This window comes from Cervus elaphus, chromosome 18 (assembly GCF_910594005.1).
Source record: "Cervus elaphus chromosome 18, mCerEla1.1, whole genome shotgun sequence".
Lineage (NCBI taxonomy): Eukaryota > Metazoa > Chordata > Mammalia > Artiodactyla > Cervidae > Cervus > Cervus elaphus.
In genome coordinates, this window is record NC_057832.1 from 49,322,081 (window position 1) to 49,347,562 (window position 25,482).

The 25,482-nt window shown below is 35.4% G+C and overlaps 1 protein-coding gene across 1 annotated transcript in view; it reads left to right on the forward strand.

Annotated features, from left to right (window-relative positions):
* Positions 1-21,205, forward strand: part of GNAT3 (G protein subunit alpha transducin 3) — a 56,967-nt gene extending 35,762 nt beyond the window's left edge. The window contains exons 4-8 of the mRNA XM_043872007.1: positions 1,312-1,469; positions 7,444-7,572; positions 18,308-18,437; positions 18,629-18,782; positions 20,981-21,205. Of these exons, the coding sequence (XP_043727942.1) occupies positions 1,312-1,469; positions 7,444-7,572; positions 18,308-18,437; positions 18,629-18,782; positions 20,981-21,171 (762 nt within the window). The 3' untranslated portion in view covers positions 21,172-21,205. The remainder of the gene's footprint in view (positions 1-1,311; positions 1,470-7,443; positions 7,573-18,307; positions 18,438-18,628; positions 18,783-20,980) is intronic.
* Positions 21,206-25,482: the final 4,277 nt, after the last annotated feature.

Here is a 25,482-nt window from a genome sequence, read left to right on the forward strand (position 1 = left end):
TACATCTTTATTGATTTGGCAAATTTACCTCCAAGTTTTAGTTTCCTCATTTGTAAGAAAGAAAATATATAGTGTATGTTACTCTTGTTGTAAGGATTGTGTGAGATGTCACATGTACTAAATGTCATGTGAGTTGTTATGAAAATATGCATGAAAAAGAGCCAGCAAAAAGAATATGGGCTTTGGAATCTGACAACCAAGATATGAGCCTAGATTTCTCCATTTGCCTGGTCTAGCATCATGGCCAATAATTGAATTATTCTGAAACCTACATTCTTAACAAAATTTTTTTAGTCATAAACCAGTGTGGATCATTAGTTTAGGTAAACTGTAGACCATGTTATTTACTCAAACTTCCTTTTGATCTTGTCACCTCCAAATATCCCATCAGGAATAACACAATACTTGGTTTTCTTTTCTCCTTTTCCTCTTTTTTTCTTTACTTCCTTCCCTTCTTTTCTCTTCCTAATGAAATCTCACCTCTGCCCTATTAATTTGCCCTAAAATCATGCTCATGACAACACCCACAGTGATATTCAAAAACTTTGTCTGTATCAAAATGTTTACCATTGGTAATTTTTATGACTGCAAGTAGGTATGTGATGGTGAATAATGACAATATATTTCTAAACTATAATTTTAGAGTATTGAGTTTTAATTTCCATTTGTACTCTAATTCTTACTTGGTATTTTTCTTTCCTGAAAATATATGGCCATGATCAAAGGAATACAATGTGCTCAATTAGATTAGCTATGTTGCTCCTTGATACTAGCATTCTGGTCCTCTAGAAGCTCAGTGGACTTACACCAAAATGCTGTTATCCCCTTTTCCATCATATTTAGATATCAGTGATAAATACCAGATATCTTAATTTCTTCATGTAATATTTCACAGTTTTTGCAATGAAGGACTTTTGTGGACATAAGCCAGAAGTTTCATTATAAGATACTTGTGTTATATTAACCTAAAGATATAGTGGGCTTCCCTGTGGCTCAGCTGGTAAAGAATCTGCCTGCAATGCAAAAGACCTGGGTTTGATCCTTGGATTGGGAAGATCCCCTGGAGAAGGGAAAGGCTTTCCACTCCCGTATTCTGTCCTAGAGAATTCCATGGATTGTACTAGTCCATGGGGTCACAAAGAGTCTGACATGACTGAGCGACTTTCACTTCACTTCATAGTGAATAGATTTGCAATGAAATTGCTACTGAAGTAAAAATCATCAAATTGAAATGATCTTTTGGAAAACAAAAGAATATGTGAGTTTAAACAACAATACATTTTTATCCTTCTGACAAAAACAATGCTGCAGGAAGACCAACGACAACTTTGTGTGATGGCAAATACCCTGGAAGATGGCAGCATGACACCTGAATTGGCTGAGGTGATAAAACGACTGTGGAGAGATCCGGGGATTCAGGCCTGCTTTGAAAGGGCATCTGAATATCAGCTCAACGACTCAGCAGCATAGTAAGTAAATGCATTTTAAAAGGAACTGTAGTTGAAACATTTATGCTTAAAAATTGTAACTCTGTATACTCTGCATTTGTAATCACAAATGACAAAAGTAAATAGCTTTACATTTTTATCATACTAAAATAACAAGTAAATGAAAGGAAAGAAAAAAGAGCAAGATGATATAAATAAGATGTAAAAAACAAAGCCATGGAAGCGTTTTAAGTAACTAATTTTGAAACTATTAATATATGTCTGGAAAGATATATGTTGCAAATATTTTCTCCCAATTACAAAGATTTAATCATTATGTGGGCTTCTCAGGTTTCCTGCCAAGCAGGAAACGCGGGTTTGATATCTGGGTCAGAAATGTTCCCTGGAGAAGGAAATGGCAACCCCCTCCAGGATCCTTGCCTGGAAAATCCCATGGACAGGAGCCTGGCTAAAGTCCATGAGGTTGCAAAGGGTGAGACATGACTTAGTAACTGAGTGCACTTGTGTACCTGTGTGCGCGCACACACACACACAATCATTATGCACCAAGCTCAGTTCAGTTCAATTCAGTCCAGTCACTCAGTTGTGTCCGACTCTTTGTGACCCCATGAACAGCAGCATACCAGGCCTCCCTGTCCTTCAACAACTCCCGGAGTTTACTCAAACTCATGTCCATTGAGTCGGTGATGCCATCCAACCACCTCATCCTCTGTCGTCCCCTTCTCCTCTCACCTTCAATCTTTCCCAGCATCAGGGTTTTTGAAATGAGTCAGCTCTTCACATCAGATGGCCAAAAGAGTGGAGTTTCAGCTTCAGCATCAGTCCTTCCAATAAATATTCAGGACTGATTTCCTTTAAGATGGACTGGTTGGATCTCCTTGCAGTCCAAGGGACTCTCAAGAGTCTTCTCCAACACCACAGTTCAAAAGCATCAATTCTTTGTCACTCAGCTTTCTTTACAGTTCAACGTTCACATCCACACATCACTACTGGAAAAAAACATAGCTTTGACTAGAGGGACATTTGTTGGCAAAGTAATCTCTCCGCTTTTTAATTTGCTGTCTAGGTTGGTTATAGCTTTTCTTCCAAGGAGCAAGTCTTTTAATTTCATGGCTGCAGCCACCACCTGCAGTAATTTTGGAGCCCCCCCAAAATAAAGTCTACCACTGTCTCCGCTGTTTCCCATCTATTTGCCAAGAAGTGATGGGGCTGGATGCCATGATCTTAGTTTTTCGAATGTTGAGTTTTAAGCCAACTTTTTCACTCTCCTCTTTCATCAAGAGGCTCTTTAGTCCTTCTTCACTTCCTGCCATACGGGTGGTGTCATCTGCATATCTGAGGTTATTGATATGTCTCCCGGCAATCTTGATTCCAACTTGTGCTTCTTCCAGCCCAGCGTTTCTCATGATGTACTCTGAATATAAGTTAAATAAGCAGGGTGACAATGTACAGCCTTGATGTACTCCTTTTCCTATTTGGAACCAGTCTGTTCCATGTTCAGTTCTAACTGTTGCTTCCTGACCTGCATACAGGTTTCTCAAGAGGCAGGGCAGGTGGTCTGGTATTCCCAAAAGGCTTTGGCACAGTCAATAAAGCAGAAAGAGATGTTTTTTCTGGAACTCTCGCTTTTTTGATGGTCCAGCAGATGTTGGCAATTTGATCTCTGGTTCCTCTGCCTTTTCTAAAACCAGCTTAAATATCTGGAAGTTCACGGTTCACGTACTGTTGAAGTCTGGCTTGGAAAATTTTAAGCATTACTTTACTAGTGTGTGAGATGAGTGCAGTTGTGTGGTAGTTTGAGCATTGTTTTCATTGCCTTTCTTTGGGATTGGAATGAAAACAGCTTTTCCAGTCCTGTGGCCACTGCTGAGTTTCCAAGTTTGCTGGCATATTGAGTGCAGCACTGTAACAGCATCATCTTTTAGGATTTGAAATAGCTCAACTGGATTTCCATCACCTCTACTAGCTTTGTTCGTAGTGATGCTTCCTAAGGCCCACTTGACTTCACACTCTAGGATGTCTGGCTCTAGGTGAGTGATCACACCACTGTGATTATCTGGGTTGTGAAGATCTTTTTTGTATAGTTCTTCTGTGTATTCTTGCCACCAAGCTCAAGATGAACACAAACTGGTGACATGCATGTTGAGGTGTGGACTATTAACTTCATTTCTAACCAAGTTACCAAAATTATCTTCTAAAATAACCTTGTTAATGGCATGTGCTTTGGCTTCCTTGGTTTGATAGGCATGATATAGAATTTCAGAAGAAAGTAATGTACTGATTTGAGGAATGTTTGTATATAGTGGGATTCTTTTGGAATTGCAAGCAAGATTATCTAGTTTTCACAACAATATCAACCAGTTAGAAATTTTTAGCCATAAGCAATAGGAGGTTGTAACAGTATTTATAACTTCATTATTAAAATGATTTTAAATATCCATTTTAGTAATTGGTTCTTGACCTGTCCCACAGTTACATGCCTGTAAGCATGTGTACACATGCATATAAATACAATGTAAGTACTTATTCTATATTTCTGTCCCTGAAACTGAATGTGTGAATGGATATATATGCAGTTCTTCTGATGGACTCCCAACAGAGCATACTAGATGAACTTAAAAAATAAAACAGTAAAGTAAAAGTTAAACAAATGAGAGATTATTTGAGGACAGAATAAAAAAAAAAAAACTTGCAAGATACCTCAGATTTTAAGCATAATAAGAAGAAGGATTATGGAGAGAAAACAAACCATATAAATTCCAGGAAAACATAACAAAAACAAAAGTCTTCTGTGATTGCTCATTCATGTTCATTTAAAATTCCAAAATCCAATGGACATATTGCCCTTGGAGGAAAGTCCTGTTCTTATCTCTCTGATGACGTAGAGAATGGGTATCACCCTTTGATTATATAAACAATGGTTTAATATTACTCTGTGGTATAGAAAACATTGCTTTTGATATGAGTCGTTGAAAAAGGCAATCACAATTAATCAGAAACTGAATTGTGGAATATTCCTATAAAATATTGCTTAGCAAAGTTCTGGAGAAGGAGGAAAAGAAAAATAGATCGATACTTGTAATTTTAATATATTTCATTTTAGATACACATTATTGGCTGGACATTTTCCCTTAAATAATGTAAGAAATATGTTTGCAATTATATTACATTATGTTTACCAGATTCTTTGCTCTTTGATATCAAAAAAGTTTATGTACTGCATACCCCAAATGGGCAAATAAAATGACATTTTATTGTTTTTTTTTTTTTGCTTCCTTTAATGTTAGCTTTTTTTCTTTGTTTTGACAAAATATATTTTACAGTGAGACTATCACATTTCAGATTCATATTAAAAATATTTGTCTGTTCTTCAAGTTAAACAAGTCTATAAATCCGTTTGCACCAATTCTGTGAATGTTGCCAGTAATGCAGTGATTTTTAACTACCCAGATCAATTTGCAAAGAGCAGTAGAAAATAAAAAGAAAGTTGACATCTTCTCTCTGTGTCTAAGAAAGTTTTCTTATAACATTTTTTAAAAACAATGTAAATGTTAACTTTTTTGCCTTTATGGATTCTTAAAGTGAGAATTAAATGAAAGCTTATACTAAATTAGCTGAAACTCCATTGCTTTTTTCCAAAAATTAACAGCAGGTTTTTAAAAAATACTTAATTACGTTAACGTTTTAAACTAAAATTAATGTCAGAATGATACCACATCCAGTTTACTTCATATACATTCTGTAGTGCAGTGGTATTTCTTTTCCTTCCTCCCTCTTCCTCTTTCTTCCCCCTTTCTCTTCCTTTCCTTTCTTCATTCCATCTATCCATTCATGTACCTTCTATTAATCTCCCCATCCAGTTTTTCTGGACATGAGATATTTGATTTTCTCTCAAACCTAAAGACTCTTTAAGTTGAGGTCAATAAAGAGATGAGTCCTCACCAGGGAATGTTGGTGACATAACACCTCACCCTCCACAATCAGTACTAGCAAACAGAGAAAAGCGTCACGAGAGCAGAAAAGATTTTTATTAACACTTCACGGTTTGCTGATTGGGGCTGTCTAATGTGCAACAAACTCCACATGCTTTAAGATTCAACATGGACTTCACTGAAAAAGATACTATTTTTACATGATTAGAAAAAGAGTGATTTTTTTAAGTGATTTGAGCTACAGGTATTTCAGGCCTCTGTCTTGTTTTAAGTTTTAGACCACAGGCTTGAGCATCCAAATTCTATATTTGTTTATTAAAATGAGCATTTTAGATGCAAATTTGTCACTCTGCCAATGCTTCTGCTTTGTTTGACATCATTTATGTATGCAAATAAAGGTACATTAAAGTGTGTCTTTACCAAAGTATTCATTTACCCATAACTAAAATGGATTTAATCTATCACAGCAGGTATGTTTTGTTTGGATTGCTTTTGTTTTTGCCCCTGCATGAAGCAACTGACGAACGGTATACTATGCACATACGCAGCCTGAGTTAACAAGAAATTCACCAAAGACCTTGCTTCAGAAATAGAAAATAGATAAAACAAAATATCTTCTAACACTTTCTTCTGATGTATTTATATCTTGATTTGTGTTTTTATAATAAAATTAAACTATTAGAAAAAACATGGTGATCAATTTTCACGTCATACATATAAGTGTTTCTGAAATCTGACTGTCTATTTGTCCTTGACCAAAATCCCTTTGGGACACTTGACAATTCTTAGTTTCTTTCAGCTTAAAATCACAAATATCCTTCAAGCATAATTATCTACATTGGTACTGAATTTATTTTAAAAAACAAACAGCATTAATGTCTAAGGCATTGTGCTAGGCTTTAAGGTATAACAGCTCTTCAACTTAGTCTTTGAAAAATTGAACTGTTGAACAATAACTAATACTCAGTTATATTCTACCTCTCAAGTTCTGTCTAGATGAATGCATGTCCATTATGATCTTTTTTATTTAGGTTATAAGTATAAACTTGGTTCATTATAAAGGCCAATTTGATCATAAAAACTTTACTAGGCTATTGGTATCTCTATTAATATTTTTATAGAAATAGCCATATGGCTAAGCTCCTAAAACCTTAGTATCAAAAGTATAGAACAGGTGATTTTCAACTGCTTTTAAAGCAATAAAGCACTTTGTTTTACTCCAGCGACATGATCTGGCTTGAAGGATGAAGCTAAGAGAAGTTTATTTCCTCTAATCTAATAGACTCTTCTAGAGCACATAGCTTAATCATTCTCATTCCAGCCCCTTACCACCCCTATATCCTGTGCGCAGAAAGAGGACAGTGTTTTGGCTGATGATAGTAGGGCTTTTAAATGTGGCCTCTGGAGAAGAGCAGAGGACGCACTGAGGCACTCATGGAAGAGAAGAGGAGGTAAGGATACAGTTTATAAATTCAGCTTTCTGTCCTCAGGAGCGGGTCAGCAATGTAACAAAGTAGTTCCAGCATGAATCAGGAAGAAACTTAAAAGGTTCTTCTATTACTGACCTAACTGGATAAAATTATGGAACATAATAAAAACAGTTCCAATTCCTAAACTAGATGATCCAGGAGAAACAACACAAAACCGACAGACCACAATACTAAAACAAGTCACTCTCTTAAAATTGCAACTGCCTAAATACAAACTATAGCATTTTGAATTTAGTCTAGTGACCATCATTACAAGAAAGCATTTTTGACAGAGGGATGACCTAAGTCCTGTAAGGAGAGCTTTCCTCTCAAATGCCTATTCAGACACCAGTGAATCCATCATCTCAGCCTTGTAAAATAAAGCCAAGGCAGCATTCACGCAGCTGGTCGGCACACCCAGTGCTCTGCAACATCCCAGCCACTGAACTCTTATAATTTTGAGAAGCAGAGTTTGAAAAGCATCAGTCTGGAGTTTAATCAGTTTAATGGACTCGAAACGAAAAATTCATTTGTACTGAATCCTGGTATCTTCCAATACAAAGTTAAAACTATATATGCTATTTTTTTTATTAGCTACCTTAATGATTTGGACAGAATAGCAGCGCCTGGCTATGTCCCGAATGAACAAGATGTTCTACATTCTCGAGTGAAAACAACTGGGATCATTGAAACTCAGTTCTCCTTTAAAGACTTGCATTTCAGGTATGAGCAAATGTCTTTTTAAACTCTCAACAGAAATATGCATCAGGCACATATTCTTTATGGAGAAGAGCTCTAACCCATGATGAGTGCAGTGAGTCCCTGGGCATGTTCGTGAGGCCTCATTTACTCCAGTTCCGTGGTCTTTCACTGCCCTCCTCTAGGTCTCCATGCCAATCCTGATCCTGAGCCTCATCCTCCTCTTCAAGAAAAAAGTACCTCTTCTTGAGCAGGTGGGAGCTAGATTTCAGTTTCCTCATACTTGAAACTGATATCCTACTTTGAAAAAATTTCAAAAGGAAATACATTTATATAACATTGAAGCAACAGGTGCCAAGGACCTTATTTCTGTACCTTCCTACTCTCCCATTTGCTTGAAATGTTATTTTGTTTCCTTAATTTAAAAAATGCAAATAATTGAGAAGAGAATTATTTGAATGTGATGCTATCTACTGGAATAACAAGACCTATTTCACAAGCATAATTTGGGTATGAGTCCATTATTTTCATTGCTGTCACATTATCAAGACCCTCCTAGCAATTCTGTTGTAAGATTGCCCATTTACTATATCAAGAAATAGAAATCCATACTATAGTGTTAGAAAATGTCCCTTGACACTTAAGTACCTCTCCCTATGATTGTGGATGAGATAGAATATTAGACATTAGGACCATGTTCCAGATGTACCCTTAGTAATGAATATGTTGATAAAAACAAGTCATTCATGCATTCAATAATAGGAATATCTTTTAAAAGTAGAAAAAAATGGGAAAAGGTGACATGAATTATTTGTGTCCATTGAGGAAAGATTGTTTCAGTGGGATCAAAGTTTAATTGCTTTAAAACTATTGTAACTACTGACATATAGTATTTAATTAGAATATTAGTACACAGATGGCGAGGATACTTTCAAGTTAATATGGAAGAAAGCCCTGAAAACTACCCATTAATGTCAAGCCCACAAATAATTAATTTTCTGAAAGATGAACCAAAGAGTCAAACAGGATAAAGGAACTGCAAAGATTGGGATCGACATCTCTTGGCACACATAAGCAGTTTGTCTTCAGGCCTGTCATCACTGTGGTACAGTTCCTCCTTGGCAACTACTTTCTCCAGACTCCTGATCATTGATCCAGTTTCCAGCATTTTACTTTGAGAACCCAAATCCAATTGCTCCTCTGTTCTACCCCTCCTAAGCCTCTCAAAGCAATTTTGGCACACTCACATTTCTTTGACTCGTCCTCTTCAGATTTTCCCCTGAAACAGGCTAGAAGCTGACTGCAGGCCTTGGGGCTAATCCTACCAAGGTTCCAATCACAGAGTCTCCATTAATTAGCGGCAGCTGTTGAGGAATAAAATTATCTTTCCTTTGCTTGTCTAACATCGCTATTGTAAAAATTAATTGAAGTCCCAGCAGAGAGTTATAACTTGGTGTCATCTTATCTTATGTAAAGCTAATGGAATTTTCTGGATCCTAGATTGTCTTATTATTAAAACTGGCTGATAAGCCAGTTTTAAGAATTAATGTCACATCTTGAACATCTAGAAACTCCCAACCCTGGTCTTTCTTTACCACATATGAAACAATCTAATATCTTGTCAGGAATGCTGACTAGCATAAATTATCTTTTTTATATCTCTGTTCCTTGAATATCCTAAGTCTTAGAGTCTTTGCACTTACTGTTCTTCTTACCTAAAATGCTCTGACACTAGATCTCTGCAAGAACTGGCCCCTTCTTATTAAGTTTCCAAATCAAACACTGTCCCCTCATGGAGTCTTGACCACCTTATCTATTAACTATCCCTAAACGTCCCTGTTATAACTATACCCTGCAGAGTGTGGGTAAACATGTAACAGCAAGCCCCCAGGGGTAGAGAGAGGGCAGACTGATTTTTGGCCCTTGAGGATTTCTTGGGTGTAAACACCCTGACAATAGCCATTTTCAACTTACAAACATGATGACACTAAATATAGAGCTGGGAAGATATACAGACAGTTGTTTCCAGCCATACCGACGTGAGCCAGTATCATTGCACAGTTGATATTACACCATTTTTCTCTCTTTGAACTTACCACTATAGGAAACAGCCTTGTCTGCTCTTTTTGTTTCATGTGCTCTGAGGTCCAGAAGGCCAGGGGCCATGTTTGCTTACATCTATCTCCTGTGATTACCACAGTGACTAGCTCAGAGTAGGCACTCAGTCAGTCTTAATCCTGCCTGGAGGAATAAACGTACTGTGCCAAGCAACTATGAACACGGTCTTTACACCCTTACTGTAACATGATTAATGGGTATTGTTATCCTTACCTAAGACAGAGAGTCAAAAATGGAGGCTGAAAACAGGTAGAAGGTTTCTCCAAGATCACACACAGAAATGCTAGAAATGTGATTAGAATGGCTATCTTTCTAACTTCAAAAACCACACTTCTTACACTGCTCAACCCTGATGGGCTATAAGGTAAATTGGGCTGGAAACCACTCTTGGCCTGTAGAGTAAGTGCTTCTTCCAATGCTGTTGGTCATCCATTATTCCCTTCAGAGAGAAGAGGGAAGGGGGATAAAAAGACAGCCTATTGGGGAGATAAAGTCCTGTTGTCAGGGCTCTTTGGCATTTCACAAGTCTGTGCTCCTAAAAGGAGGGTATGTGTGAAACTGCCAACGAACACACAAAAACTCAGGAAATCATGATCATTTCCTGAAACATCAAGTTCACTCAGTACCAAGTAATATCATTATCCATACATTGTAAAAAACCAAGTAGAATACAGCATTTGCATTAGGACACTAGACTTTCATTGATGTATCGTCATTTTCCTTTCCTTTCCAGTTCTGTGGTTAATTCTGTAAAGCACTTTAAGTTGTATAAGTAATCTTTCATATGTATATATATGAAAATATACTTTCTTATATTGTTGGCCCATATGAAGGGATGAGAAAGGTCTTGCTAATTCTTTATGCAGTAGCAATGCTAAAATATAAGATATTTGTGAATTGGACTGAAGCTCAGTTAAGACTCATTTTGACATAACATTTTCTATAGTATGCAACCACTAACTCTGTCCCACCCACTAAAACAGGTTTTGAGCTCTTTTGTTTTCTGACTAGCTTTTGCTTTCTCTCTGGCTCAAGAGGGTGTGTAATTAAGGACGTCATTTATGAGGAAGAGAATGCAGGGAATTTCTCTAGAAACAATATTTAAACAATGAAATTTTGAAAATACTCAAATTTTACTATAAAGCATAAAAAACGCAGCTATACATACTTTTAAGGAACTATTTTAAATCATTTAAAAAATTTCAAATCATTTAAATAGTCACAGCAATTGAGATAACTAATACCTTAATAAATTCTCACAGCTAAATCAGTTTTTTTTTTGAAGTACTAAATAGGATTATCCAAAAGTACACAGACATTCGTAGTGTAAAATTTCATAGTATTTTAAAATAGGGAGTATAAAAATAAGGTACCTTCCAACTTCATTTCAGTAAGTGCTTAGGTACTTACATTAGCACTGATTTGTAAGCATAAATCATCCTAAAACTTTTAAAGCTAAAGTTAATTTACATATTAAATTCAAGACTATAGAATTTTAAACAGGAACATCAAAATGAGAAAATTCTCTCTATCAATGCACTGTATCATCTTCATGTATCACCTAATTTAATGCAAATTACCTTGGAGTTTTTTTACCAAACCAGAACCTTCAACTGTCAAACTGGTAAAATTAATTCTCTTTACAGAAGTTACTATGTAAATAGAAAATGCAATGCAAATGTGAACCCTTTTATTATTATAAAATAATTCCTCAGGGCAAAGAACTTACAGATCATGAGTTATCAGTTATAGAGAAGTCCTTTCTTCCTGTTACTCTATGATTAAAATAATTGAAAGGAGATAAAACTATATGGAAGCTAGGGAAAAGAGGTCAACAACTATTACAATGTAGAGCTTTAGATTTTGTAATTGTAATGTAACTATTTTCAACGTTTACCCAATCTATGATACAAAACAAATTATAATTGTTTTGAATTTGAAGTTAAATCATGCCCACTGTGTTCATTTCTGTGGGAACATGAGACATCTTAGCTTAGGAGTGAGTCTGGTTGTCTACCAAGCAATTGTAGACCAACTTAGGTTTGTTATTCTCCATTAGATCTCACAGAGCAATAAATCATGTATAACTATACCTTTGTTACAGGTATGTTCATGGTTAATGTTATCAAAATTATAAGTTATAAAACATGATGTCGAACTTATTCTCATGATAGAATTTACTTTTATGACTTTAAGCGTTATATTATTCAATAATCAGAGAGCTCTTCTGTAGGCATTTTAAGTTACACCCAAATTTAGTAGAAAATATATAATGATATTAACAATTAAAGGAGTTTAGAGACCCCAGGCTACCTTATGGTGGTTAATCCTTTTGATTCTGTTTCTTAATAACAAGCAGTTAAGAGATTTAGAATGACCGTGGTGCATATTCTTTCTACCTGCAAGCATCTGCCCTAATTTATTTTCAGAACTGGACACCAGGGAGAGACTCAGTGAAGCTCTTTTGCTCAGACTGTGCAGTGGTGACACAAACACACCTGTCGGCCCTGACACAGGCAGCCGCCCTAGGACCTTACACCTGGATTTCTTGTGGGGATCAATTTATACCGTATATGAATGTCAAATCACTAGGTTGTAACATGAAATAATATAATTTTGTATGTCAACTATACTTCAATAAAAAGATAAAATTTTAAAAGTTATACCAATTCTGATATAGTCAAATATGTTGAATACATCCCATTTGACACAAGAGCTTAAAATAAATTTCTACTCATATTAGATCTTATTTTTCTGTGGTCAAATACATAAAGGATGTCAGAAATTGTTATTTTTCCAAGAGAGTCACATGCTTATAGGACGAGCAAAGACATCTTACAAAAAATTAGCTGCAATAGCATTATTTTTAGCTGTCCTAGACTATGCAATGACTTTGACAGTAAACAAAGGGTCTGTTATTTCATAATAACCTATTCTAACATGAAGTATGAATAACCTTATGTGGTTAAATATTTGTGTGTTCAAGTCCCTTCAGTCATGTCCAACTCTTTGCAATCCTATGAATTGTAGCCCACCTCTATCCATGGGATTCTCCATGCAAGAATACTGGAGTGGGTTGCCATGCCCTCTTCCATATTTAGCCAATTGTTTAACATAAATTAGTAAAATTCAGAAGCTTTTCCAACTGTTTAAAATGGGCTATAAAACTCAACTGTTTAGTCAACTGTTTAATATAAAGCCATAAAACTGTGATGGCTTGCCCTATATTAATACCATGGGCAGTTTAACAAATAATTGATGCTCAATTTTTGCTTAAAAGCCTGACCTGTGAATTTTTAGTTACATCATACATGTCAGGCACATTTTAATTAAACACATTAAACACATTTAAGTTAGACACATTTTAATATTTAAGAATCCTTACTTAAATATCAGACTTAAGGATACATGTATTAAGTCAATCAAGCAATCAAAAAAAAAGAAAAAAGAACTTTTCAAAATGAAAACTGAAAGTTCCATTTAAAGTCATTAAAGCTCTAGTTATCAACTATTCAGGCAATTAAGGATATTCAAGCCACATCACATATCCATTCACCTCATTTATTGTCCCAGTATATTTAACCAATCCAGATATTCAGTTAGCAAATATACAGGTTGTCCTCTGATTTCTATTATTGTTTTTCTCAGAATAGTGATGACGAAGTGTGTATTTATATTTCTTACATGCTCCACTTTGGGAATCTCCACATTTTTTTCAATGATTATAATGCTTTAGTGTTATCTGCTCAGTCATGTCTGACTCTTTGCAACCCCATGTAGTATAGCCCACCAGGCTCCTCTGTCCATGAAATTCTCCAGGCAAGAACACTGGAATGGGTAGCCATTCCCTTCTCTAAAGTAAGCCCCAATTAAAATTTAGAGGAGGAGATAAACATAAAAAGACATGTAAAAAATAAATTACTTGCCTGGAAAATTCCATGGACAGAGGAGTCTGGTGGACTACAGTCCACCCGGGGTTGCAAAGAGTTGGACATGACTGAGTGCACATGCACACTCAATAATATGGTAGTGGGTGTCTGAATAAACGTAAAAATCATTGTCAACAGATATAATCAAGCAAGTGCAGATTAATGGCTTAAACTGCTTCATAGTTTACCTGATACCAAATTAAAAGTACAATTGATGGAAAAAAAAATAAATAAATTACTACAACAGCAGCAAAGTAAAATGTAATATTCAAGAGAATGAATATAAAAGCAAAACTCCAGCCACTGATCTGCTTTGCCAATGAGTATTTCAGTTCAGTAATAGCAGATGGCATTAGAGAAAAGGTCAGTGCTCCCTGGACCTGTGTCTCTACCATCACTCTGCATAGGGGAAAAAAACACTTTATCAAGTGAGTCATAAAATGAGAGGATTATTAGCATGCAATCTAAGATTTTTCAGAAGCCATTTTATCAACATGAATAAAACCTTAAGACTGAGTAATCTTTGTCCTCCCTTCCTTGGGAGGCTGTAAGATATACTGAGAGAACAGTGGGCTAAGGATTATTTACATAACTTATACCTCTTATCAACTAAATATTTGACTGAAAAGGAGAATAGCTACTTTTCACACATAAGTGTTAATATCAATAGCAGAGTTCAGAGAAGATAAATGATCCAAGTCAGGGGATAACCAGATGGTCCATTAAAAGAATGCAACACAACCCTTGGGAAGGGGAAAGTTTTAAAGTTTTGCACAGTTATCTGTTTGACAACACAAAAAGCTATTTTCTGACCTGGGGAAAGAAGGCTCCACAACAAATATGCTTCTACTCTACTTGGTGAGGATTTGACAGCTAACAGTAGATAGATGTACTTGTTACAACCTGTAGTCTAAGGAAGTAGACCTAATGAACTTCAGAACAAAGCTTAACATTCACAGCATAACTGTCATACACAGGAGAACCTAACATGGCACCTGCTACACAGCAGCCTCTAATATCAACTGGATTCATGAGCCTTGGGCAAGTTGCTTAGAGAGATAATTGTATCTATCTTATAACTTTATGGTGAAGTTTAAATAATTGTTGACTAAAAGGTTAAAAGTCTGAATGCATATTTATCATCCTTGCTTCTATAAGAATGCTTACCAAGTTTTAAAAGTTAAATTTGTTGGCTAATTTTTACATATAAAGTCAAAACAAAACCTTTAAGTCAAAACTGTCCTCTTCCTCCATTTATATTGCAAGTCTGAAACTGTAGAGGGTTTGATAATTAGCAGCACTTACAATAGTCTTTGAAAGTGAAACTGAAAGCCCCTCAGTCGTGTCCAACTCTTTGTGATCCCGTGGACTATACAGTCCATGTATAATTCCAGTCTGGCCTGGAATTCTCCGGGCCAGAATACTAGAGTGGGTAGCCGTTTCCTTCTCCAGGGGAGAAGGGAGATTGAACCAGGTCTCCCACATTGCAGGTGGATTCTTTATCAGCTGAGTCACAAGGGAAGCCCAAGGATACAGGATCAAATTGTATCTCCAGGGGAGAAGGGAGACCAAACCAGGTCTCCTGCATTGCAGGTGGATTCTTTACCAGCTGAGCTACCAGGGAACCCCATAACAATCTTATTGACACCGAATTTAAATTTCTAAACCACACAACTATCGAACTCCTAAACATCGTATTCAATAATATGAGCAACTTCTCTTTCAATATACTATTAAATGGAGTGATTTTGCATTTGTTCACACATATTTGAGGAATTTTAGTTCTATATGTCTATTCTTTACTGGTTTAATATGTTGAAATATTAAGCACTAGAGAAATACAATGTGTGGTACTTCTGATTATCTTCAATAAGTCAGCTGACTGATGTTTAATACTCCATTATAGTTATTACCTTTGAAATATCTGTACAGGTTGGGTGTTCCCTGGTATTGAATATTTAATATCTTGGGATCAAGCTATTATGAAAGCCCTGTAATTTTTCCTTTGCCTCGAGTCTCTTCCTCATCAAATCTGTCTTCAGATTTGAACTCAGATCAAAGTGACCTACCAATAAGCACACAAGCAAATGTTAATTCCCTAGTTCAAAATCACCTATGGATTACCATTGACCACAATATAAAAACTGATCTCATGTAATAGAAAAGACAGAAAATCTATTTCTGGTCTAACACCTCAGGCTTACTCCTGCGTGCTCAAATCCCTTGCTCTTGTTTTTGCTCTTATTGCCTCTATCTGGAACATTCTTTTTACACACTATCATCTCTGCAATTTCTGATCACTCCATTTCACACACATACATACACACACAACTACCACCACCACAACCAGATCAGAAGATTCTCAAGACTGAAACTCTGACACTTAGAATGTAATAAATGCTCAATAAATATTTGCTGACTCAGGCCATAAATTTCAATATTTTACCCTAATCTTCACATTCTCCAAAATATAATTATTTGCCCCAAGCATGCCATGTTCTCTCATGCCTTGATGACTTCGACATGCACTTTGGGTAAAAATCCTCCCTCCATTTCGTTAATATGGAAACTATTCATTTATTTGAAAATATTTATTGCATGTTTATTACGTTACAGGCACAATGCCTGGAACGGGGAATGTAACCATCTTCAATGTAGATAAGGTCCCTGCCCTCATGAGACCACTATTCTATTAGGGAGATAATAACTACTAAACATATGAAAAAATAAATCACAGCTATTGATTGTGACAATTACTATAAAAGAAATGGAGTGATACAACAGAAAGTAAATGGGCAACGGAAAGATTTACCAATTTACAAAGGATGCTGTAGGTAGCTCTCTGCAAAGTCTCTATATTGATATTAAGACCCGAATATTGAGGGGAAAAAAAAAGTCTTATGGAAGGAAGAACTGAACCATGTTGCCTGGAAGGGAGATGGACTATGCAAAAGTCCTAAGATAGCAAAAAGTTAGATTTATATTAAAGGAACTGAATGATAGCATTGTGATTGGATTGCATTGAAAAGAAGAATGGTAGGAACTAAGCTTGCAAAAGTAGGAATAAACAAAAACAGCTAGAACCTGAGAGGTCGTCAGAAAAAGTTTGTGTTTGATGCTAAGGGCTTCCCTGGTGGCTCAGGAGTAAAGAATTCGCCCGCAATGCAGGAAATCCAGGAGATGTGGATTCAATCCCTGGGTCAGAAGATTCCATGGAGGAGGGCATGGCAACCCAGTTTAGTATTCTTGTCAGGAAAGTCCTATAGGCAAAAGAGTCTGGTGGGTTACTGTCCACAGGGTCACAGAGTCAGACACGACTGGAGTGACTGAGCATACACTAAGGGGCAAAGAAGCCTTTGAAAAATTGTAAGCAGGAAAGTGATATAATAAGATTTACAGTAGGAGAAAATTCTGAGTGCTGTGAGAATTTGTTTTTAGAGCTTTTAGAAACAGGGAGACCAATTAGAGCATTTCTATAGTGTCCCTGGTGAGAAACTGGTGGCTTGTACAAGAGAGGAGTTTCAAAGGAGTTGATGAATTAGAAACTGCATTTCACATGTGCACTATATGGAGGATAAGGGAAAGAGGCGGGTTACAAAGGATTCCTAGCTTCTTCATTGAGTTTCTCTGTCCACACGGGTGCTTTTTACCAAAATACAAAACCAGAGGGAGGGCCAAATTTTCAAATATCTCCTTTAAGTTTCATGATCACTCAGGGTGACTTAAATCTTCCTCTGGGCTCATATTTTACTTTCTATGTTAGAATTTACCATCTATGTTACATTCTATGGACATGAATCTGAGCAAACTCTGAGAGACAGTGAAGGACAGGGGAGCCTGGCATGCTGCAGTCTATGGAGTCACAAAGAGTCAGACATGACTTAGTGACTGAACAACAACAACAAATTAGAATATTTATTACAAAATATTATAATTTATTTTTCTCTTTACAAGACAGCAAGCCCATTGAAGACAGTGACTGTATCTTTTTATCTTTGTGTCAGTAGGCTTAGCACAGTGTCAAGTACATAGTAGGCATATGATAATTGTTCAAATGAATGAATGAATGAATGTAGGAGGAGCTCAGTGAACAAACAAGACTTGTAGCATCAGAACCATGACAACTTTCAATCTTCTCTGGGCTCTAGTAATTTAAGAATACAGATAGTCTTTGATCAAAATCTCTAAGGCCAACACGTATCTTACTAAAACTTCAAACTGCTGTAAATTTCCCAGTTGCTCAAAGTCAGTATATGAATTATTTTACTCTACCCTGTGTAAATACATGCTAAGTCACCTCAGTCTGACTCTCTGCAACCCTATGGACTGTAGTCTTTCAGGCTCCTCTGTCCAAGGGGATTCTCCAGGCAAGAATGCTGGAATGGGTTGTCATTCCCTCCTCCAGGGGATCTTTCCAACCCAGGGGTCAAACCCACGCCTCTTACATCTCCAGCATTGTCAGGCAGGTTCTTTACCACTAGCGCCACCTGGAATACCGGCATGAAAACCAAAAAATAAATAAAAGTTCTCCTCTTCTGTAGTCCTCGAGCTGCAAGTTGCCCAAATAAGTCTTACTTCATAATCAATAAAAATTAAAAGACTACCTTTAAGCATATGAGAGCATTCATTTATAATGCCAAACGTTCATCTTAATGTAAATTTTGGAGGACATTTGTAAGATTCATTTTTCTGTTATCCTTACTTTTTTAAAGAATGTTTGATGTAGGTGGACAGAGATCTGAAAGAAAGAAATGGATTCACTGCTTTGAAGGAGTTACGTGCATTATATTTTGTGCTGCACTCAGTGCCTATGACATGGTTCTGGTGGAAGATGAAGAAGTGGTAAGTCTAAAAGGAAGACAAGAGCGAGGTAAAAAATAAGCATTTGTGATTTCCAATATGACTGCTGCATTTCCCAACTCAATTAAGAACTTCCAAAGACAGATGTTATTTCTAGATCCTTGTTCGTAATTCCCACCATTAATATCTTGCAAACAACAATCGTACACATTTTCATCTTTTATATCTAACAGAACAGAATGCATGAAAGCCTTCACCTGTTCAACAGTATCTGTAATCACAAATATTTTGCCACCACCTCCATTGTCCTGTTTCTCAATAAAAAAGATCTCTTTCAAGAAAAAGTTACCAAAGTGCATCTTAGTATCTGCTTTCCAGAGTATACTGGTAAGATTCTTTTCCTTTAATTCCAAAGTAGTAAATTCTTGTATAGAGATACACTTTTCTATCTGAACCTTGATGTATAATATTTAGAAGGTTTGAGGCTTATGATACTTTTTGAGTCATGTGTATGATCCACATTGGAAAGAATTTTACAAATAAAAGAGGAAACCCTTTCTACACTGCCTGCATTAAAGCAAAGCTCTAATGAGTAAAGGGGAGTTGGTTAGACCAAACAGGGCTGAGACTCCATATAATGTATCAAATGACATTGCAAACTATATTATCTTAAACATTATCATAAGAGTATAAATTTTACTTCGAATTGGCATTTTTTAGATATTTCCCAATGAAACCTTGTAATGCTGTAGTAGATCTCAGTGACTCTTCAAAGTCAGAATTAAGTTTCCAGAGGAAGATCTTGAATCAATTTGAGAATAGTGATAGCTTTTTTTCATTTTCCTACCTCCAAGAGTTTTAGTATTGACCCTGTTTGCCATTAACTATAAATGTGAGGTTCTCTAGAAGGGTTGTATTTCTTTTGGAGACTATTTTTGGTAAATAGTTATATCCTCTGTTGTTAATGAAACTGTGTTAGATGGAGATATGTATGGTTTAAACATAAACATGGACTTCCCTTGTGGCTTAGTTGGTGAAGAATCTGCCTGCAATGCAAGAGACCTCGGTTTGATCTCTGGGTTGGGAAGACCCCATGGAGGAGGACATGGAAACCCAATCCAGTATTCTTGCCTGGAGAATCCCCAAGGACAGAGGAACCTGATGGGTTACAGTCCATGGGGTCGCAAAGAATTGGACCCAACTGAGCGACTTAGCTCAAGCATAAATATAAACCTAGTTTACCACCTAGATATGTGGGTAGCCCAGATATGCTAGGGTTGTGGCACTCTGTCAAAATAGCTACTTAGGCTAATCTATAATGACTGCTTATACCTTTTTTCTTATTTATAAATATTAATTATATGCTTATACATTTGTCATGTAATTAAGTATAATTACATGAATGTTGTATTGAATGTGACAAAGTAAATATAGAATCATAATTAAGCACTTTATGTGTTCCAATAAGTTATAATCTTTATTTCTTAGAGCAATTTTTAGTTGATAGAAAAAGTGATCAGAAAATAGAGAGTTTTCATATATTTCCTCTCTGGTCAGCGCCCATCCTTTGCTCTGTTATTAACACCTTGACTTGGTGTCATACATTCGTTTTGTTACAACTGGTGCACAGATATTGATACATTATTAACCAAAGTCCATGATGATATTTTACATCAGAGTAAGCTCTGTGTTACACAGTCTGATGGGTAATATCAAACGCATGTCAGGTACCCAGCATCCTAGTGTTACACAGAATAGTGTCAGTACTCTGAAACTCCCCGTGATCTACCTATTCAGGTACTTTTCCTCACCTCCAACCCTGACAACCACTGTTTTTGCTATTACTATACTTTTGCCCCCCCGAGAATGTCATATAGCTGGAATCTTACAGTACATGCCTATCACTTTTTCGCTCTCATTCACACAATTTTTTTTCTCTCTCCTACCTGCCCTCAAAGTCCAGCTCAAATACTACCTCATTATGTATTCCATTCATCTTCAATTTCCATTCTTTCCTTTAGTTCATATTAACACACATGCACACAGCATAGTCTTTGACATACATCTAGGCTTGCTCACTCACTTTGTTATACAAATACGTTAGTTGTTGCTGTTGTTTAGTCACTCTGTTATGTCTGACACTTTTGCGACCGCATGAACTGTAGCCTGCCGATCTCCTCTGTCCTTGGGAATTCCCAGGCAAGAATTCTGGAGTGGGTTGCCATTTTCTTCTCTAGGGGATCTTGTCGACTCAGGGATAGAACCCGTGTCTTCTGTATTGGTGGGTGGGTTCTTTCTCACTGAGCCACCAGGGAAGCCCCAAATATGTTAGTAGTTCTACTATATTTTGATGTTTTCATGCAGAGGTTACATTTTAACCACTTGAAATCCCCAGTGGGGTAAGCATAATTTCCAGCACAAAGTAGATGTTATATAAATCCCTGATAATTAACCATTGCCATTTTGATTTTTCAATCCTGAGCACATCAAACAGCACGCAAAGTAAAATTCTAAAAGATTATCTATACTTGTATGCTTTTCAAATGCAATTATGGTTTACTTCTTCAACTTTTCTTTTTAACAAGGTCCAAATACATTTGAAGATGCAGGGAATTACATCAAGAACCAGTTTCTAGACCTGAATTTAAAAAAAGAAGATAAGGAAATTTATTCCCACATGACCTGTGCCACAGATACTCAAAATGTCAAGTTTGTGTTTGATGCAGTTACAGATATAATAATCAAAGAGAATCTGAAAGACTGTGGGCTTTTCTAATTAATGCTTTTTCTCTTCCACTCTTGCTTATGTACACTTTTCAAGATATAAAAGGTGCTGTGTGATGCATTTAGTTTTGATAGATACTAACTTGTCTAACTAGTGTTGTAAGGCAGAATTTCTCACACAAACATTTTAATGTGTTGTCACCTTTCTTTGCTAAGTTTTGATTTATTTGAGGTAGCAAGGATTTGGGGTGTCTGATGCCTTCAGTTCTGAAAACTGATACATTTTGGTAGCACTCTTACTGTACATATCAGTGACACTGAATTTTCTTGGAAGTAAATTCTGCATTGTGGCCTATTTTAAAATCATAGAACAATGGGGGTAAAAACAATGCATTCTATATCATTTCCATTGGCCAGAATTTGAGAGGCATTCATTTTTGCTGATAATATATCTGTGCCTATACCATAGAAACATTCAGAGATAATACATGTGGCGTTTTATTGGTCAATTACTCCTTTTCAACCAGTGCAAATGAAATGTTCACTATACACATACCTGTTGATGGAAATTAAAATGCATACAATTTTATCTGCTATGTTTCCATAGGAAGAAAAAGTATTAATGGTGAATTTACCTTTATAATTGAGGACTTCAATTACGTATTTTTGTACCAACCCAACTGAAAACTGGGGACCATGTCTGATCAAGACAGTGTAAAACTGCTCAGGCTGAAAAGTCACCCTCATGGAGTACGCCTTTCCCCCATTTTATTTCAGAGCAGCGTGGAACATTATTACAATGAATGGTTTGAGGACAATACATCGTGATCGAAAGAGAAAAAAAAATAATTCAATATCTTAGCACTAGTGTGTTTTAGCTTTGTGAATAAGAAGTAGGAAGTAAGAGTAAATAATTAGGAGATTTTTTAGAAGAGAAACATTGAGCTTCTTGCTTGTGGCATATGCTCCTTTCTAATGTTATATGGTATGCTAGTGGTCAAAGCCTACTCTTTAAAAGATTATTTGGTGCATTACCAACAAAATCATTGTTTATGAACAGAAAAGATGACTTTTCTTTTTCTTTTTTAAAGTGTGCATCACTTACAACATATATTTTTAAAACATGTCTGATATCATTTAACTTATCCACTAGTAGAAGGTGATATATAGGTCGAATAAGAGATCAGTGCATAAGATCTATAACTACTCTGAAAAGAGAGCTAATTAGATAATTAGATGAGATGAAAGGAATATAAATTAAGCAATTGCCAATAGGTAGTTCTGGTGGATTTAGGTAGCCCTGTCTCAGTGTCACCGCCTCACTGTTCCATAACACGTTTCCAACCTAAGCACGTAAGAATGACCCCCATTCAGTGAGTAACCTTGACAAGAACATTCCTGGCTTTATTTTCAAAAACACAAGGAGTTATCAATAAATACGATCGAATAAAAATGTTATATTAAGAACAATTAATTTGAAATTTCTTTGCAAAATACAAGTTATTAAGGAGCCTCAGATAACAAGGACAAACAATGCACAAGAAGTCATTTAGTTCAGGCACTCAATAAATTTTTCTGGCTGAAAACCATTATCTATTAAACAAGTCCACATTTTACTAGGAGCTATACAATGCTTTGAGATTTTAAATTAAGATTACAAATACTATCATTTTATCCACTACTTTGTCTTTTTGTTCTCCTGTTCTACTTTAATCTGTTTATCAGTGTGAAGAGACTGTTTCAGAAAGTAATTTTTTGCAATAGTATTACTATTATAATTTAGATTTTGACTTTGACTTATGCTTAGAGTTCCTATTTTAGATAACATAGGTAGAAAGGGTAAGGTCAGAAATGGTCTTTTAAAAATATATAACTCATTTTGATCTTAGCAAAAAATTAATAGACATCATTTATTTATGAAATCTTGTTCTGAGAACTTTAAAAATATATGTTAAACTTACCAAACTAAAATTAGAGGTCAGTTGTGATTATCTTTTTAAAAACTGTTTGATTCCTTCTAATTCTATAATTAAATTAAAAAAAACTTTTCTTCACAATCAAATACAATTACTATGCTAAATCATTTTAATTAAGAGAAATTTTTAGTAGGGGAATATAAATGTCTATTATTTCTTCAATGATTGTACACCTTAAAACTGAGTCTATTTATGATTTTACTTTTTAAATTTTTCAATAAAAAAAAAGGTCAGAGTGGATAAAAAGACTTTGAGGTTAAACAAAGTAACAGGATGGGAAACATGGGAAGTTATACTTCAGCTAGAAGAAACTCACCTTGAGACTAGAAATGTTTAATTGATTAGACTCAAAACTTCTATTTCAACTGAAAATTCAATCTTTTAACTGTATAGTTAGTGTTTTTGCTTTCATAACATCTCAAGGAAGTAGTATTTGTCACTCAAAAATTCAAATGTGATTATAATGATATTTTCCTTTTCTGTTATTTGAGACTTTTCTTCCTGGCTCAGAATGTTTTATAATCCTGCTTGTCTTAGACTTTTAATACCCCCAACTCATAATTGTCTAACATATGTCCCATTGTAGACACACTGCGCGGCCTCAGAAATCTAGGTGTGGGCTTACATCTAATAGGGTCACTAATAACTAATTCTTGCAGAGTTCTTCCAAATCATGAACTGATCAACAAATAAGTTTTTGCATCTTGGAACTAGTGACTGGAGAATTAAATGAAGAAGAGTATTAATTGGGTAATATCTTTGTGTCAAAATACAAGAGTTGGCAAGTCTATGAAGAAGGTCTATGGAAAGGGGGTTTCAAATTCTGTGGAATCTACAACATACCTTATAGATATCCAATATCCTGCTGATTAACAACATTTATAAACAATTAACAGTTTTCATGTATATCACAAAAATAGGCTCACTACTTTTATAGGCCATGAGCCTGTCCTAATACACATTTTCTTACTTAATCCAATCTCCTATTTTTAAACACAAAAGGTATTTTAAAATACTTGACAGAGAATTACTCAGGCTTAACATAATCAAACACTATGTATATGAGGGAAAAAAATAATCTTTTCTGTTGACTTAATGTGTTTTCACAGTGCCACACCACATGTAGAAGGGTTGATTAATGTGTATCTACTAAAAACAAAATATTTGTAAAATCTATAGGAGATTTACTGGAGAATATAACCAGCTAAAGTCCTCATTCAAAACATTTAGGTATTTTTCTACATTTTTACAAACTGGCCTATAGCCACTTGGGGGCACACTTATATCATGTGTTTTTCTACCCAAATGTTGCAAACATAATGAATTTGGATTATTGGTAACGTTAATGACACAGATAATAAAATCCTATTAGGAATCACGGTTCATTTTGTGTTTCCAGCTCAGTAGTACATGATAATTTTCTGATAATCATAATATGCATGATCTTAATCAATTTTTTGAGTAATGGCTATTGAAACAGCTTGAAACTTGTTTGATATTATACAGATATTTAGTTTCTTTGCATGCTTTTATTTTCTGCCATTTTCAAACTATTATTAAATCTAAGTAACCATTAATTTTGCAAAGTGTATTTTTCCATTAATTTGAATTGTTTCTAAAATCTTGATTAGCTTATAGTGAAAGAATAATTTGAAGCCTAACAATTATGTTTTGTGAACAGTTATTAATTAGATGCTTATTAGTGTGTTATCTTTTCAATAAATCAAAGCAAAATCCCACTCTGCTATAATATTAGCAATTCCATTATTCCTTTTATTACAACTTTTTCTGTAGCCACCACTGCACTAAATCAAGAGGAAAATGAGTGCTCTGTGACATTTTTCTATTACCAGCGCTGCCACCACCAGCACATTTTCCACCAGTAATAGTACAATTGTTATTTTAAGCCACATTTGTCACACTAGTTAAGAAATAAATAGAGTCACAAGAAAGAAAAAAGAAATTAAAAGACCCTAATTCACTTCACAAGGACAGTAATAATCCTCTAATTATTATACCTTTCAGATAAAGAATAATATATGTGACACACAAATATAGTGACTGCTTGAAAGATATTCACGTTTTCTAAATTGGTCAGATTAAAACAAACAGCACACATATGGAACGGAAAATCTTTTTTTCAATATATATTGTTGTGAGTTTTCTGAAAAACAAAAGTGGTCAAATATGAAATGCCAGTGTAATATCAAAACCAATGAAAACTGTCTTTTAACATATTAAAAGTCTTACACTGGAGAAAATACTAGATAACTGTACATATAGTTAGCATATGAAAGTTCAACACAAAAAGCACCCCATGCAAAACACCGAAGAAAAAGATGATCTACGCTGTGATGATCTTACTCAGGTAAAATCTGAATATTTAA